The sequence below is a fragment of the Geospiza fortis genome, unplaced genomic scaffold (assembly GCF_000277835.1).
Source record: "Geospiza fortis unplaced genomic scaffold, GeoFor_1.0 scaffold8, whole genome shotgun sequence".
Classification (NCBI taxonomy): domain Eukaryota; kingdom Metazoa; phylum Chordata; class Aves; order Passeriformes; family Thraupidae; genus Geospiza; species Geospiza fortis.
In genome coordinates, this window is record NW_005054414.1 from 632,610 (window position 1) to 648,054 (window position 15,445).

The 15,445-nt window shown below is 38.7% G+C and overlaps 1 protein-coding gene across 1 annotated transcript in view; it reads left to right on the forward strand.

The window, feature by feature from the left end:
- The first annotated feature begins 2,968 nt into the window (after window positions 1-2,968).
- Window positions 2,969-15,445, forward strand: part of BRAF (B-Raf proto-oncogene, serine/threonine kinase) — a 64,362-nt gene continuing 51,885 nt past the window's right edge. Inside the window, exons 1-2 of the mRNA XM_031061423.1 lie at window positions 2,969-3,066; window positions 14,124-14,387. Coding sequence (XP_030917283.1) covers window positions 2,983-3,066; window positions 14,124-14,387 — 348 coding nt within the window. The 5' untranslated portion in view covers window positions 2,969-2,982. The remainder of the gene's footprint in view (window positions 3,067-14,123; window positions 14,388-15,445) is intronic.

Below are 15,445 nucleotides of genomic sequence, written 5' to 3' on the forward strand. Positions count from 1 at the left end.
TTTCCTTCTCCCTTCAGTGTACTTTTAAATGTATGAGGAGCTTTTCTAAGATTATAGAATCCATATTAGGTTTGCCTGTAGGTTTCACTTACGGAAAGGCTCCTGGTTTCCTGCACAGATACATACTAGGTAATTCAGGACAATGTTTTTGGTTCCTCTGAGAAATTTTGTCTTCCATTAGACTGTAATTTCAGCTTCTTCAGGTGAAGATATTTTTATTGCAGGCTGGTAGCTGGCAGCAAGTTTAGAATTTTTTCATCAGTCTTAGAATCACAAAATGGTTTGGGTTGGAAGGGACCTTAAAGATCATCTTGCTTTAACTGCCCTGTCATGGACAGGGCCACTAGACCAGGTTACTTAAAGCCCTGTCCGGCCAGGCCTTGAACATTGTCAAGTATGGGGCACCCACAATTTTGCTAGGCAGCCTAAATTAGTTGGGTTCCACTTGTCATGATATAACTTTGGAGGAAGATCTCTGCCCTTGTTGGAGGCTATTTGCTTCTCTTGCCAACATGTCCAAAATGACATTCTTCCATTGTGCATATTGCTGGTGGTGTTACATTTGTTATTTGGTATCCTTAAGAGAAGAGAGAAGCAAAGTTCTGGTTATGGACGCAAAATAGAAAATAATATGAGCAGAGAAGTTACTCATTATTGATACTGAAAAAAAAATTATTCAGAAACTCTTGTGGCAGGGGCTCCTTCTTCTTGGCACTGAGGCCTCACCTGAAGTGCTGTGTCCAGTTCAGGGCTCCCCAGTACAAGATAAACGTGGCTGTACTGGAGGGAAGAGCTGTGCTGGCTAGAGTGTCCGGAGAAGGGCCACAAAGATGATGGGCAAATGGAAAATGGAGCCAGGCTGTCTTCAACAGTGCTTGGTCACAGGACCAGAGGCAGTGGACACAAAATGAAGTACAGGGGGTTCCTTCTGAACATCAGGAAACGTTTTTACTGTGAGGGTGACTGAGTGCTGACACAGCCTATGGGAGGCTGTGGACTCTCCCTTCTTGGAGATACTCAAAAACCGTCTGGATATGGTCTTGGACATCCTGCTTGAAGAGGAGCTTGGATCAGATGACCTAAAGAATTCCCTTCCAACCTCAAATCCTCCTGCAATTCTGTCTTGCTTTGTTGGCCAAAAATCTTTCCTCTTCACCTTCGTCATTGCCAGGCAGTTAAGTGTAGTAAATTGTTCATTTACATGAGGAAAACCTTTGCTGGGTAAAATTGCCAGAATGACCAAATAATAGACATTTCATTAAGTGCTAATAAACCTATTTCTGGTAGTCCTGAGATAATTGCTAAGATTGCCAGGAATTCTCAGTACATGCAGCCTGGGTTAACAGCATGTTACAAATTACATGGTAAGCAAATGTTCTTAGCTTTATATTGAACAGGTTAATTGATATGGTGTTGATTCATGTTTGTTCTTTTCACCAAGCATACAACTAGTTCTTGCCATCTTGGGAAAAACTAACCAAATACAGAAAACCTTCTCTTTGCTGCTGGTTGGCAGTCCTAGGTTCACTGATAAATGATTGCAAGTTGAGAAGCAAGTTGACTCCCACCATTGCCTCGAGGGAATTTACATACAGAATACTTGAGTAGCACATTCTTTGGTATCCCCCCACTCTCACTCTTTGTAGTTTGGTTTGCTTGTTCCTGAGGAAACTATTTTTGCTCAACTGCAGCTTCTTGATGAAGTCTTTGTTCTGGTATCTGTTAAAAAAATTGGGCTGGAAGTGAATCAATCATTAGTTTACTTCAGGAAATTGCTGACAGATAACTGATATCTAGAAATAGAATGGATAAATAAGGTGATGTGCAAAGTGCAGGTTCATGATTTTAGAGTTTGTTTGTTTGTGAGCTTCTCAATTTACATATTAAAACTTGTTTTGATCCATCTCGGATTACATCTTACTATTGGTGCCTACTTTAGAATATGAAATTATTTGCATGGGGTTTTTTTGCAGAGGTAGGTTGTCACAATTTGTACATTGAGACCTGATCTTGAGACTATGTATTACACATTACAATCCATGGATTAGAAAAGAGATAGACTGGAAAAAGTAACAGGAATCTTTTAACTGTCTTTGGAACAAGCCCCCTGGCTTTTTAGAGTATCCTGGCTCTAAAAACTTGATTGAATAATTTTTTTCTGATAAGTATTCAGAATAACAGTATGTATGAAGGAGCAATTCTCTCTTCCTCCCTCATCCTCTGCTATAAATTTCTGATTTTGCTTGGACTTGCTTCTTACATCAGTGTAGCATTATTTAAAGGCTCGTTTTTGTGCTTTGCTGCCTATTTAGGTATAAATTCAGGTTCATGATACTGTTCACCTGCAGCAGTGTCCAAATCCTAAAGTGAACTCTTTCCAGTTGTGAAGAATGAGTAGCAACGTGAGTAGTTTCACAGCACAATGTTGTAGGTCATCTCTGTGCACAGAAGGTAAATGTCTTTTTCAGGTCATGTCCAAGGTCTGTAGCTTGCAGGGTAGACTGAATATGGATGTTGAGACATAGAAAATGCTCTTTAAAATCAAGAGATCCTATTGCCATGTAAATAGAACTCTAGGTATGGGATTGTGAGTATTGTTAACACACATTGCTAAGGTTTAATAGAAAAACTCCTTCACTAAATTTTGTACTACTCTAGAAATTGGTTTGCAAAGTCTTGCAAGGGAAATACTTAACATGACTGATTAACAAGAAAAACAAACCATTCTTGGAAGTTGTTAGTTCAGTGGGTCCTGAATTTTAAGACCAAATGTAAGTTCTTTCTGTTTATTTCAGAAGCAAGCTATTACTGACACTGGATGAACAGGATAGCCTTTTGCACTTGTTTATTGATAATTAAAAATTTTGTTATGGGTTTCTCTTACTAAATATTGAGAGATTCTTGTTTTATGCTAGATTCTGTAGGCTTCCTTTAATGAATAAAAATATTAATTTTCTGTTCTAGGTGTGGAACATCAAACAGATGATTAAATTGACACAAGAACATATAGAAGCACTGCTAGACAAATTTGGAGGAGAGCATAACCCACCTTCAATATATTTAGAGGTAAGTTTACATTCAAACACATGTGGTTAGATTAGTGTTGTGTTATCTTATGTGAAGTATCTGAGGTTAAAACTGAGAATACCTATATTAAAAGGGTATATTCTCCTTGTGCATTACAAACTGATCTCTCTTCTAAGAGATAGAAAGGAACTGTATGGGATTCCTGGGATTCAGTAGAGGAAGATCAGTGGCATGGTGTAATAATAATGTTGGTGCAATAGAAATGTCAAGCCTCTTCGTAGGGGGCAGGGGAGAGAAGATTGTGTTTATAATGAAGAAAGTCATGCTGTGTTAAAGCCAATATACACACATGAAAACATTTTGTAAGACTAATTTTGCTTTTAAAGCAGTTGACTTCCCTTTTTTGTCTTTGAAAAATGGTCATGTATAATCCAAAAAAATTGCATTAGTAGAAGGGGACTTCTTACAGAAATAGATAAAATTGTGGGGTGGAGTAAAATTTTAAAGCCATTTTGAATTTGTAAGCTAACTACAAATTCATTGTCTGTATTTTTTCATCACTCCGGATTCATAGAGTTGCATTGACATAGGACCATTTAGAGCTTAAAGAGCTGCATGCAAAAGTTACCTCTGTTAGGAATTGAAGGGGCATCATGTGCTTTAAACTTGCCCTTTTTGTGCTTCCCTCAAGTATTGAAATAACTGGAGGTCAACCAGATTTCTTTTCTAGTACTTTTATTTGCAATTGCTGCCTAAAGGTACTGGATAATTAAAAATAAAGATCTCATTATTTGAGGTACTTCTAGCTTTTATCTTAATATGTCAGAGCAGGGCACTAGGTTGATTGTACAAATGTTGACATTACGTCCTGAACAGTTAAGGTCAAATGAGGCCTTTGGTAGTTGCTTTACTTATTGCTAATGTGAAATGGGAGCATTGGATCAGTGTTATCAGTGTTTTATCCAATCTGCTGCATTTAAGCACACCTCTGTTTTCACAAGGACTAGCTTTTTCCATATGTTTGGATTTATTATTGCCATATGCAAGTGGGTTTCGTTAGATTGTGTATCAAAGTGCAACAATAATGAACTTAGTCCATACATATACATCTACAGGTCTGGATTTAAGGTAGGGAAGTTGTTAGTTCAGCTCTTTGTCACTTGCTTTTATTGAAACTAAAACCAAGATACATTACTGGAAGCTCTGTGTTTGTGTTATAGGTCATTGATAGGGAAAAGAGCATTTGCAGTCATAAATAGGTACTAGGAGATTGTTATGACAGCATGAAGAGTAAGTCTGAAATAGCTGGTGACCCCAAGTCATGAATCTGAGAGCAGATTTGCAGGTTGAATGGGTCCCTCTGTGCCACTGACATGAAGCTCCAGCTCTGGCTCATCAGCATGGTGGGACAGCCCCGTGAGGCAGAGCAGGGTGTTGCTCTGCTGCAGTGAGCTCCACTGGATCATGAGCATGTCTTGGGACAGGTAGTGCTGGTACTGACTAGGGAGCCACAAGCCTTTGGGTGGAAGGTGAAAGGGGCTGACATTGTGCTTTTGCAGTTGTTATCCCATAGGACAGTCCTGTGGAAAGAGCCCACCATGATTGAAAAGGAAAGCTTGTTCTGCCCAGCTCTTTGCTCTGCAGTTCGTCAGCTTCCTTTGTTCAGGTACTTGCAGTACTGGCAGTGACTAAGCCAGGACCAGTCACTAGCCTGTTAAGGAAAATTCCCTGGTTTTGTTGGATTACTTTACCATCAGGTAGTAGTTTAAACCTGATCGTGATGAAATCAGTGAGCTGCAAAGCTGTGGTAAAGATTAGGGAAGGGAACGAGTTTGCAGCCGTGAGCCAAGAACTAGAAGATGGGATGAGAAAGGAAAGGAACTTTTTATTTGAATGGTCACTAGCATAGATTAGATCATCCTCAGATGCATTTATCAAGGTGAACAGGATTAAATGCTGCAAACCTGTAATTTGTTTAGTGTGTAGACTTCCTGTGGTAGAACTAAAGTGTGAAAAGAAAAAAAAAAAGAAATCTATTGCTGAATGCCAGATAGAGTTAGAAGCAAGATTAGTCTCTACCTTTGACTGTTATTTTCAGTCCAGCAGCAGTTGTGTAGTGTGTCCTTTCTGTGTCTTTCCCACCTTTTGGCTTGGTCAAGACAGAGCTTGCTTTCTGTTCTCAGCATTTACTTGGCAGCAGTTTATCTGAATCTAACCTGTCTCTGCTAGAGCTCATGTTTTGACTTCCTGTATTCCATCACTTGTCAGAGAAAGGGCCAGAAAAACTCTGGTTGCAGTACAGAAGAACAAAGCTATAGGTAAAAAGTTTTGAATGTAGTGTGATAAAAGTGTGAAAGAACATGTTTGTCTCTAGCAAATGCAGAACTAAGAAAACATAGTGGTTTTGATACAAATAAAAAGATGTCTGTCTGATGTGTTAGAAATAGCAAACTTCTCATGTACAGAGTTAGTGTGTGATACTGGGTCTGGGGCTCAAGTTTGTCATCAGAACTTGAGGGTGTCATCACTGCCTTCTGTGGAAGGCTCCTCTTTCCCCTTCAACTCTTACCTGTAGTCTGTGGGTAGGTCTGGATGTGGTCTGTGTAGTCTCACCAAAACACTTGGGTGGGAAGGTAATGGAACTTAAGTTCCATCCATCATCTTCTGATCTTTCTATTTTTATTGCTTTGCCAAAGACTCATTTCTGGCTGTAATATAGTCCTGCTTTTACCCAGAATCTGTATGAATAATTTTGCTAGTGTGTTTCTTGAACTGCATCACCCTTCTCTTTGTTGCCTTAGATTCATAGAATGAGTTGGGTTGGAAGGGATCTTTAAAGGTTGTCCAGTTTAACCCCACCTGCAATGAGCCGGGGCATCTTCAACCAGAAAAGGTTGCTCAGAGCCCCATCCAAGCTAGCCTTGAATGTTTCCAGGGATGGGGCATCCACCACCTCTCTTGGCAACCTGTGCCAGTGTTTTACCACCCTCATCATAAAAGTTTTCTTTCTTGTGTCTAGTCTGGTTCTACCCTCTTTTAGTTTAAAACCATCAGCCATTGTCCTGTAACAGCAGGCCCTGCTAAAAAGTCTGTCCCCATCTTTCCCCATAGATCACTTTAAATGTCAAAAGGCCCTTTAACTGTTACAGGCTGAACAACCCCAGTCCTCTCAGCCTGTCTTCATAGGAGAGGTGCTCCAGCCCTCTCACCATCTTTTTCACCTTCCTTTGTACCCTGTCCAACAGGTCAATGTCCTCCTCTTAGGTTGGGAGCCCCGAGCTGGGTGCAGCACTCCAGTGGGGTGTCACAAGAGGGGCAGAGCCACCTCCCTTGGCCTGCTGACCATGCTGCTTTTGATGCAGCCCAAGATGTGGTTGGCTTTTTGGGCAGTGGGTGCCAGCTCATGTCCAACTTTCCACCCACCAGTACCTGTTCTGCAGGGTTGCTCTCAATCCCTTCATCCCTCAGCCTGTGTTGATTAAAGTCCTTCTCCTTCTCTGACCTCTTTGCATCTTCCATAAAATGTGAGTGGCTCTTAAGGACTCCTTAAGAGACTAGATTGTGTCTCTTGGTTATCTCTCGAGGTTGCAAGCATGTTGTCTTCTTTTAGCAAAAGTCTAAATTAGCCAAAACTAAATGCTAGGTAAGCATCTGCAAATGAACACTTTTGCTTACTCCCATATTGCCTTTCACTAGATGTAAACATCTAGTTTTATTGTAATGCTTCCTGCAAAACCATGGCTATTTTTATTCTTCTGACAAGTTTGACAGCTATCCATCCATCTTCCAGTGTGTAGATTTTCAGTATCATAGATTTCTTGGTTCTTTTGTACTCCTGCCTGGCTTTGCATCTTTAATTTACTACACTTCTCACTACCTGCTCGTGTTCACAGAACTTGCAGCACCCTGTACACTGGCTCCTGGCCTGTGTTGGAGCTGCCTCTGAAGACCTGTCAAGTGAAGTTGTGGTTGAACCTGGTGAGAGCATTGCATTTTCCGTTAAAAGTGAAAGGACCATTTGGGGGGAGCAGAAGCTCATGAGAAAAGTAAAGAATTCAACAAGAAAATAAATCTGAAAATTGAGCATGCAAAGGTTATAATAAAATTATTTGTGCATTGAATATAAACCATACATCTCATTTAAAAATAAAAAGGAATTTGTGCCTTAGCTACTGTTGCTCAAGAAATAGAAGCTTTTGTTTCTGTGTTCATCTGAGAATGAAGACAAAATTTTCACCCTCCTCAGATTTAAGTTTTTTCCCAAATTCAGGAGAGGGTGTCAATGCATTTTACGTCAAAAGAACTTTAAAGCTGACAGCTGTTGTTGCAGCCATAATTTCAGGTTTCATCAACCGACTGCGAAAGAGGAATGCTTTTCTTGAAATACTGAAAGTGATTGACTTGTGCTGTGTTGAATTCAGCATATATTTAATTATTCCTGCAAGAAGGAATGCTCAAATTTAGGGGTATCTCCCTGCCTTGATCCATCACTCCTCCGTAGTGGTCTTATGGAGGTCAGTGTGCAGCAGGGGGGAGTAGAGCAGAGTGTGGAAGCCTGGGTGTAAAATGCAGTGTGAAGCTGGAGGGCAGCAAGTTGCTTGCCCTGGTCCTCCCTGAGCAGGAAAATTAGGGCTCAGGAGGGATACCAAAGCTGCAGAGAGACTTCTGAGTATGTGTCTAAGATACAGAGGGAGGAAACAAAATGTACAAAAGAAAGAAAAGAACATTTGTCATTAATCACACAATTTTCTTCTAATCATTATAATTAGTAATAGCTTTGGGAATCTTGTCAATGTTCTCTAATGTGATGGTAAGAAAAGCTTTTCTGTTTGTTCTGTCTGGAAGAAAGAATAAACCTAGTAAGCAATGACTGTATTAAAATCCAAAAATGGCTTGTAGCCAAATTTCCTTTTTATATAATCTTGGCTTTTAACTTTTCCCATTTGCTGTGTGTAACCTCAGCTCAAACAGACCCCTGTAAATCACTGTTACACCACAGAATGGTTTGGGTTGGAAGCAACCCTAAAGATCATCAGGTTCAGGGAACCTTTCAGTAGACCAACCTGCTCAAAGCCCCGTCTAGCCTGACCTACAACAGGGATGGAGTGTCCTCAGTTTCTCTGGGCAACCTGTTCCATGCAATGGAACAATTCCTCACAATTTCTTCCTAATATCTAATCTAAACACACCCTCTGTCATTTAAAGCCATTCCACCTTTTCTCTCACCACATGCCCATGTGAAAAGCCCAGCTCCAGTTTTCCTGTAGGGCCCCCTTAGGTGCTCTAAGGTCTCCCTGGAGCCTTCTCCAAGCTGAAGAATCCCAACTCTCTCACGCTGTCTTCATAGGAGAGGTGCTCCAAATATTTGAAATAACTGCTTGACTCAGTAGATATAAAAAAAGTGTATAAAAATACTAATTGTATTTTTATTTTCTCCTGGAAAACAAGCTGCAGGAGCTTCTCAGTAGGTTTTACCACACTTTTTGGAAGCACTCTGTATCTCAGTAGCTGAAAACATCAATGATTTTTGTCTTCCCACATAATTTCTTACTGCGTTATATCAGTCCTTGAAGTGCTGTTTCCCAAAATACATAGTTTGTGACTCACCATGGAAAAACCCTTTTCCTAAGGGTTTGTCTAAGCATTGTAAATATTGGAAATATTTACTGCAAAGAAGGCTGTTATTATAATACTGGGAAAAGCTAGGATTCACTTAGCAAAACTGGTTAAAATATGTAGTTGTGTATTCTTTAGGACATGCATAAAAATTTGTATTTCTTTTGTCTCTACCAACAAAGTACTACTGAAAAGGATAAGCTGAATTAGGGAGAGTAAAGGTCTGTATATTGGTAACAACTGCTGTGTACAGAATGGAATGGGTTGCACAGACCCAGGCTGGCCAAAAGCACTCAGCTCAAACTTAGAAGGGAGGGATGGTGCTTAAATGACTTAATCAGATTTGTTAGCCTTTGTAGACTCTTAGTGGCTGTTCAGGAGGCCTTACCTATTTAAACTTCCCAACTCTCGTGTGTCCTTTTTGCCCCATAGTCATGTGTATAGTATTACCTACCAGCACTTACCTGTAAGAGCTGAAACAGTATTGGTCCATTTGTGTGTAAATTGTTGTCTGGGATGGAGTTGCATTCTGGACCTGTTGGTTACTTCAGTTAACAGTCCACAACTGAGCTGCCAGGTCTGTTGGGGTTGGTTTGGTTTGGTTTTTTGAATTTGGACTCCACACAAAATGAAGCAGTATGCAAATGTATAGAATTACAGTGGTATCAAGATAAGTTTTAGAACTCGGTCAGCTTTCTAATACTGTCTTGAAGGAATCATTCTCTTTCTTACTCCTACTCTTGGAAGCAATTTAAAATGAGAATTGTGGGAGTAGAGGTATGTTTGCCTCCAGCTACTGTGATTTTTATTTTTTTCTTGCCTTTCTCTTTGCCTGAATGTGTTTTATTCAGAGGCATTGCTGCTCTCAGTTTTGAGTTTGGCTATTGAACATCAGGAGAGTATTTAATTTCTTATTCCTGTATATCTGAAGAATCCATGCAGGAGGTCAAATTAGTTAATTAAAGAAGATTACCTCTTTGCTGATCTGAAGTATGCTTATTGCAACAGCATACAGATACAGTCTAAAATAGATCTTGGTGATGAATCTCAGATTGTTCCAGACTGTGGGATTCCAGGAAAATGCTAACGCTGCATATAGACACTGGGAAACCTGGTGGCCCTCTGGGGAATTTCAGATTGGTTTTTACCAGCCTCCTAACAGATGCTGTTCAAATGTGTTGGACCAAATCTGGAGTGTCTAAAGTTAGACTAAGTACAGATTTAGGAGTCTTACTAAATGAAGAAATCGTGACGTATGTTACTGTCTATCTTCAGCTCCCATTTAACTTAGTGGGATTTGCGTTTGATCAACAGCCTAAAAGGTCAGACATCTTTTAAATAGAAACACAATCTCAGTTTCAAAAACCAGGAACCTGTAGTCTAGGTTTTTGAGTCTTGCAAAATGTGGATATTACCTAAAGTTGTTTGAGGAAGAGAGAGCATAGCAAAAACAGTTAACTGCTTGAGTTTGGACTGGTCTTCTACCCAGATGTCGTAGGGGGCAGAAAGAAGGAGAAATCATATCTTGCTCCGTGGATTTCTCGCAGATTAATTTAAAAGAAAAATTAACTTGTTGCTTTTTATTTCCTTAGATCATTTCACTAGAATATGTAGCCTAGTCATGGCCCAAGAAAACAAATTTCAGATATAATATAAATGATATGTAAGAAAAGAAATGCGTATTTTTGAGAAAATCCTTTGTCCTCATCAACAGAACTCTTGGCACATCTGCATAACATCTCTCAAATTCTGTTGAATTCTGAGGTCGGTTTTTGTTTTGTCAGTAGGTTGCAACATTTAAGAAGTAAGGCAACATTTAAGAGTTAAGGCTGCTGCTCCTGAGTATATACGACTGTTAAAACTGCAGAATATATACAGCAGAATAACAGCAGTTGTATTTTGGCATGTGTGCACATTGAATGTAAACATGCCATCTTGTAATGCTTTAGTTGGACTTTGCAGCTTATCAGGCCTTGATGTATTTTACTTAGTGGAAGTCTCGGGGATGTTCTCACACATATGAGACTATTATATGATGTGCAAATATACTGATATGCAACATAATTAAAATTCACTTTTTGTTCCATTTTTGATAGCCATAGGATTATGTATAGATAGACAAGTTGTGCAGATTTTAATCTAATGTTCAGTTTTTCAAATATATACTTTGTGAAATGCAACTTTGTAAATTCACACCAAGTTGGGAGCAATCTGAGCTGTCAGTGACCCACGCTCACTATAACAGCAGCAAACTGCACTGGGCTGCAGGAGCAAATGAAGAGGCACCCATTCACTCCTTAATTGTGTGGCTGCTTTGGGGTGGTGTTCAGCATGGGGAAGGGAAGCTTCAGGAGGGATCTGCAGGCTCTTTCAGCATAAAGAGACTCAGACTCAGCAAATAGGGAAGGGCCAATGTCACAGGTAGTGAGCATCCAGTTCATTTAATGAGAGACAATTCTTCATCGTGAGCATGGGCTTTGAGCTCTGGAACTGGCTGCCCACAGGTTGTGGGCTCTCCATCTTTCAAGACTTGCAAAGCTTGCTTTGGCAAGGCCCTGAGCAACCTCATTGAACTTGAAAATTATTTCTGTGCTAAATCTGTGTTAGGACTAGATGACTTCTGCAGATATTTTCTGACCCTTTTTTTTTTTTCTTTCTCATTCTGTATCAAGCAAGATTTAAATTTTATGTAGAACATTACTTGCTTCTTAATGGGAATATGTAAACTGATTGGATTGCAGTCTAGATTTCCTAAACTCTTCCTTATGAAATGCCTTTATAATCCTTGATTTAATTATTTGTTTGAATATTCGTCTTAATATTTTTCATGTTATTGATTCTGTACAGACTTAATTTTAATCTTTTTAGTTTGTTTTTGAAAAACACAGTCAGAAATCAACCTCACAGTTGACCCAGTGAGCCTTGATGGACTTGAAGGTTTGTGTAGCTGTTGATGCTTGTCTGCTAAAGTGGCTGTGCTGCTGCAGGTCAGTTTAGTGGTAGATGGGCCAAATCTGCAACATTATCTTTCTTTTAGCTAGAAATACTTGCCATAGGTCAGCTTTGCTGATGTAACTATCTTTGAATTTAACTCTATAGAATAAGACTTCGTGCTGTTGTCTTTGTAAGGTCTATTGGTGCTAATCATCAGATGAAACTTTGTTTCCCCCGAAGTACTTAACCTTTGTGAAATGAAAATTTATTGGAGATATTCCGTTTCTGCTGCATGTACTGTAGCTCCTTTTGTATAAGAAGAATTTTTTTTAAAGAGAAAAATGTTTTTAAAGTCTAGCAATGCATTTCTAGTTCCTTTATGTTTTACTGTGGGATCTTCTGCTGTGACACCGAATAACTGCATGGTATTTGAGAGCTCTTGTTCTCAGAAAAAATACAGAGCTTTTTGCAGAAGTCAGTGGTGTAGAACCCAAAGCCAGCTGCAGCTCCCAGCCTTCCATATTCATTGTTTATTCTCTTAAGATAAATCATTTGACTTTGGTTTGCATTAGTGACAGATTAAGCTGCCAATGTAAACATTGTAGGATTGAGTATTTTGAAAGTTGTGTGTAATTTTGTGAAGGAACTAAACCCACGAGCGTCCGGAAGCAATGTAGTGTTGCGTGTGTTGGAATAATATTTTGCAATGTTCATGAGAAAGGGAAGTAAGTATTTAGAACAGTATTGGTGAAATGGTAACAGTTTATGTTTCCTAATTTTTGTTTACTGAAAATAATTCTTGACACATGGAGCTTTTACTCAAGTTTCCATGCAAAGTTGGTCCTGGAAGTAGGAGAGACACATGTGTTACTGTACAGCCAAAAAATGCCATTATTTATAGTTGGGTAATCTTTCCATTTACTTTTGACAATACAGTTGGGTTAGAGTGAAAATGTTTTGGATTTGAGTCTCAGAGTTTGGGGTCTGTTTGTGAAATGCTAGATATTTTCAGTTTTTAAAAGAAATATTAAATAATTCTCTGTTTCTTGCAACTAACATGTGTTTATCAGAAGTGGAACCCATAAAATTTAGAATTTGCAACTGTGATATTCACCTCCATTCTGGGAGGATGCTATGGTTTCTTAAAAAGGGAGGGATGAACCACTGTTTACACAGCAAGAGCAGTTTGGATTAAATGAGCCTGCACATTTAACCTGGAGAAATAAATTCCTAATAAAATGTAGTACTTGTGGCTGCACTTCTAAAAGTTAGTTGTTTTTTTTCTTTATTTATCTTTTTCCACACGTAGATGCTGCAGACCATTTGGTCAGTTCAGTTCTCCTGTAACTTTAATTAGCAACAGTTATAAACAAAAAAGTAGGAAAGTAAAATAAGTAATTAAAAAAAAAACAGAACCAGAAAGTATTTTTCTTTTGTATAAATATACTGGAAAATATCACTGGAGAATTTATGCATATTGGTATGGATCTTCCTCTTGCTATAGAGGAAAGTAGAAAATTCCATTCCCTACTAGAGGGAAGTAGAAAATTCATTCCCTACTGTTTACATGTTAGGTTTGGAAGATCTTTGTTTCTTCTTTTCTGTAAAGGTCTAAACAAGGTCTAAATATGTCAGTTAACACTGACATGCTTCTGTAGTATGAAACACATGTTGCTTAACTGATTCAGGTTTTTGAAGATGTTCTGCTAATTTATATACTGAAGAAATGGTTCTAGTATTTCATATCAATCAAAATTTTCTTATTACAAAGTTGTGCATAACAAACTTTAAAGAAAATATATACTGATTATATATTTGTTTTATAGATCTTGGCAATAACGTTTAACTTGACTACATTTAATAAAGACTTAATGGCAAATTTAATATTATTGATGTTTTTGTTTGCTTAAGAAACTTGATCTGTGTAAGCAGGTTTTGTGTGAACATGCTGAAAAGATGTTAAAAAACTTTCAAAAGATCGCTTACATGTTTATGGATAGCTTTGAAATGGGCAAAATGTGTTGTGTTCTAACAGAAAAATATTTTTTGTACTGTTTGATATGAAAAGGTAGTGCGAGAGGTGAAAGATAGTCGACAGTGAGGAGTCAGATATGGATGATAAAAACAGTTTGAGCTTTCTCTTAAATATTGCATTAGAAGTATTTAACTGTCATTCCAACAGAATGATAAATCTTTCTGGGGCACAGTAATTCAGCATTGCAGCTGACAATATTGGTTAAAGACTTCTGTCTTTTTTTAAGTGGTTGTGAATTAGAATCTTCAGTGCAGGTGCTTTGAAATGGTAACTTAGGATTTCTTCGATCCTTTTCTTCATTTAATTTATTTAAACATTACTTGTTGGTTTAGAAGGTTTAACATGATGTTCTTCATTGTATCCTGAAATATTTGACCAGACCATTTTGTTCATATTCTTGGGAAACTTGTGTTAGTTTCGGAAGTGTTTTGTTTGATGTTTGTTCTGAATTTAGACTTCTGGTTTTGTCTGAGGGTACTACATGATTAAAACAGCTGCTGTTCCTTCACAGGCCTATGAAGAGTACACCAGCAAGCTTGATGCTCTACAGCAGAGAGAACAGCAGTTACTGGAATCCATGGGGAATGGAACTGATTTCTCTGTCTCCAGTTCAGCTTCAACGGACACAGTTGCATCATCTTCCTCCTCTAGCCTCTCTGTAGCACCTTCATCCCTTTCAGTTTATCAAAACCCTGCTGATATGTCACGGAATAACCCTAAGTCTCCACAGAAGCCCATTGTTAGAGTCTTCCTGCCCAACAAGCAAAGGACTGTGGTGAGTCAGTTTCTATTCACATACTTGCAACCTCAATATTTCCTGTATCTCTCTCCCTCTGTATGTAAAAGTTAATTTAAGAGCTGAAATATACCTGGGTGGAGGTCAGAAGTGTCATGATCACACTGCTCTGCTGCACTCAATTGTTTTGATCTGTTGAATGTTTTTGAAAGGATTAACTCAAAAAAGTCCATTATAGCAATAATATAGAATACAGAACTTAAAAGGAGTTTTGTAACTATGAAGATACCTCAAGAAATATTTTCTCAAATCAGTTCTATTGGATTAATAGTATTTTACCATTTTACAATAGTTAGAAAGGGACAATAAGTTCTATTTCTTGTCTTATCCAAAACTATTGATTAGTTTTACAGGGCAAGGTGGAGGAAGTATTTTCTATGTTATCAGAGTTACAGAAGCATTGAATGCTTTAGAGCAAGAACCAGCCTCTTGCAGCTTAGGAGGGCTATGCAGAATTGCTTGGGTTTTTTTTTTTTCTTTTAGTTTTTCCTCCCCACTCATCGTGGTGAGCATTTGTAACACCATGATGATACTTTCAGGTCTTGTGTAGAGAACTGATTAGGGGAGGGACAGAGGTGCAATTAGAGGGCTCAAGAAGTGTTGCGCACAAACCTGGTGTTTATCAGTTTTGACAATGTTACAGTGACTCCTGATGTCATGGAAGAGTAGTTCACTTTTTGCTGCTGGAGAAGGGATTTTATGTATCCCCTAAGAGCTGTCAACTGAAGAGCCTTGATATGTCCTTTAGAACAATACATGGCAAACAGTGATACATGAAATTATTGACAAGCCATAGTCTAGGCTTTGTTTTGCAAGGTAGTACTAATCCAAATTTAGCAGGGGAGCAGTGTTTCCAGAGAAGGTGGGAAGTGAATGGACAAGAATTGTCCATGTCAAGCCAGGACATTTTGCAGCAGTCAGTCAGGTGTCAGCTATCTCGGGGTTGTTACTGTCTGTTGAATTTGGGTTGCTGGTAAAAAGAAGAAAACATCAACTGAGTAGTTCTGAGTGCTGGACCGTGTCCTCACCCTTTCCCT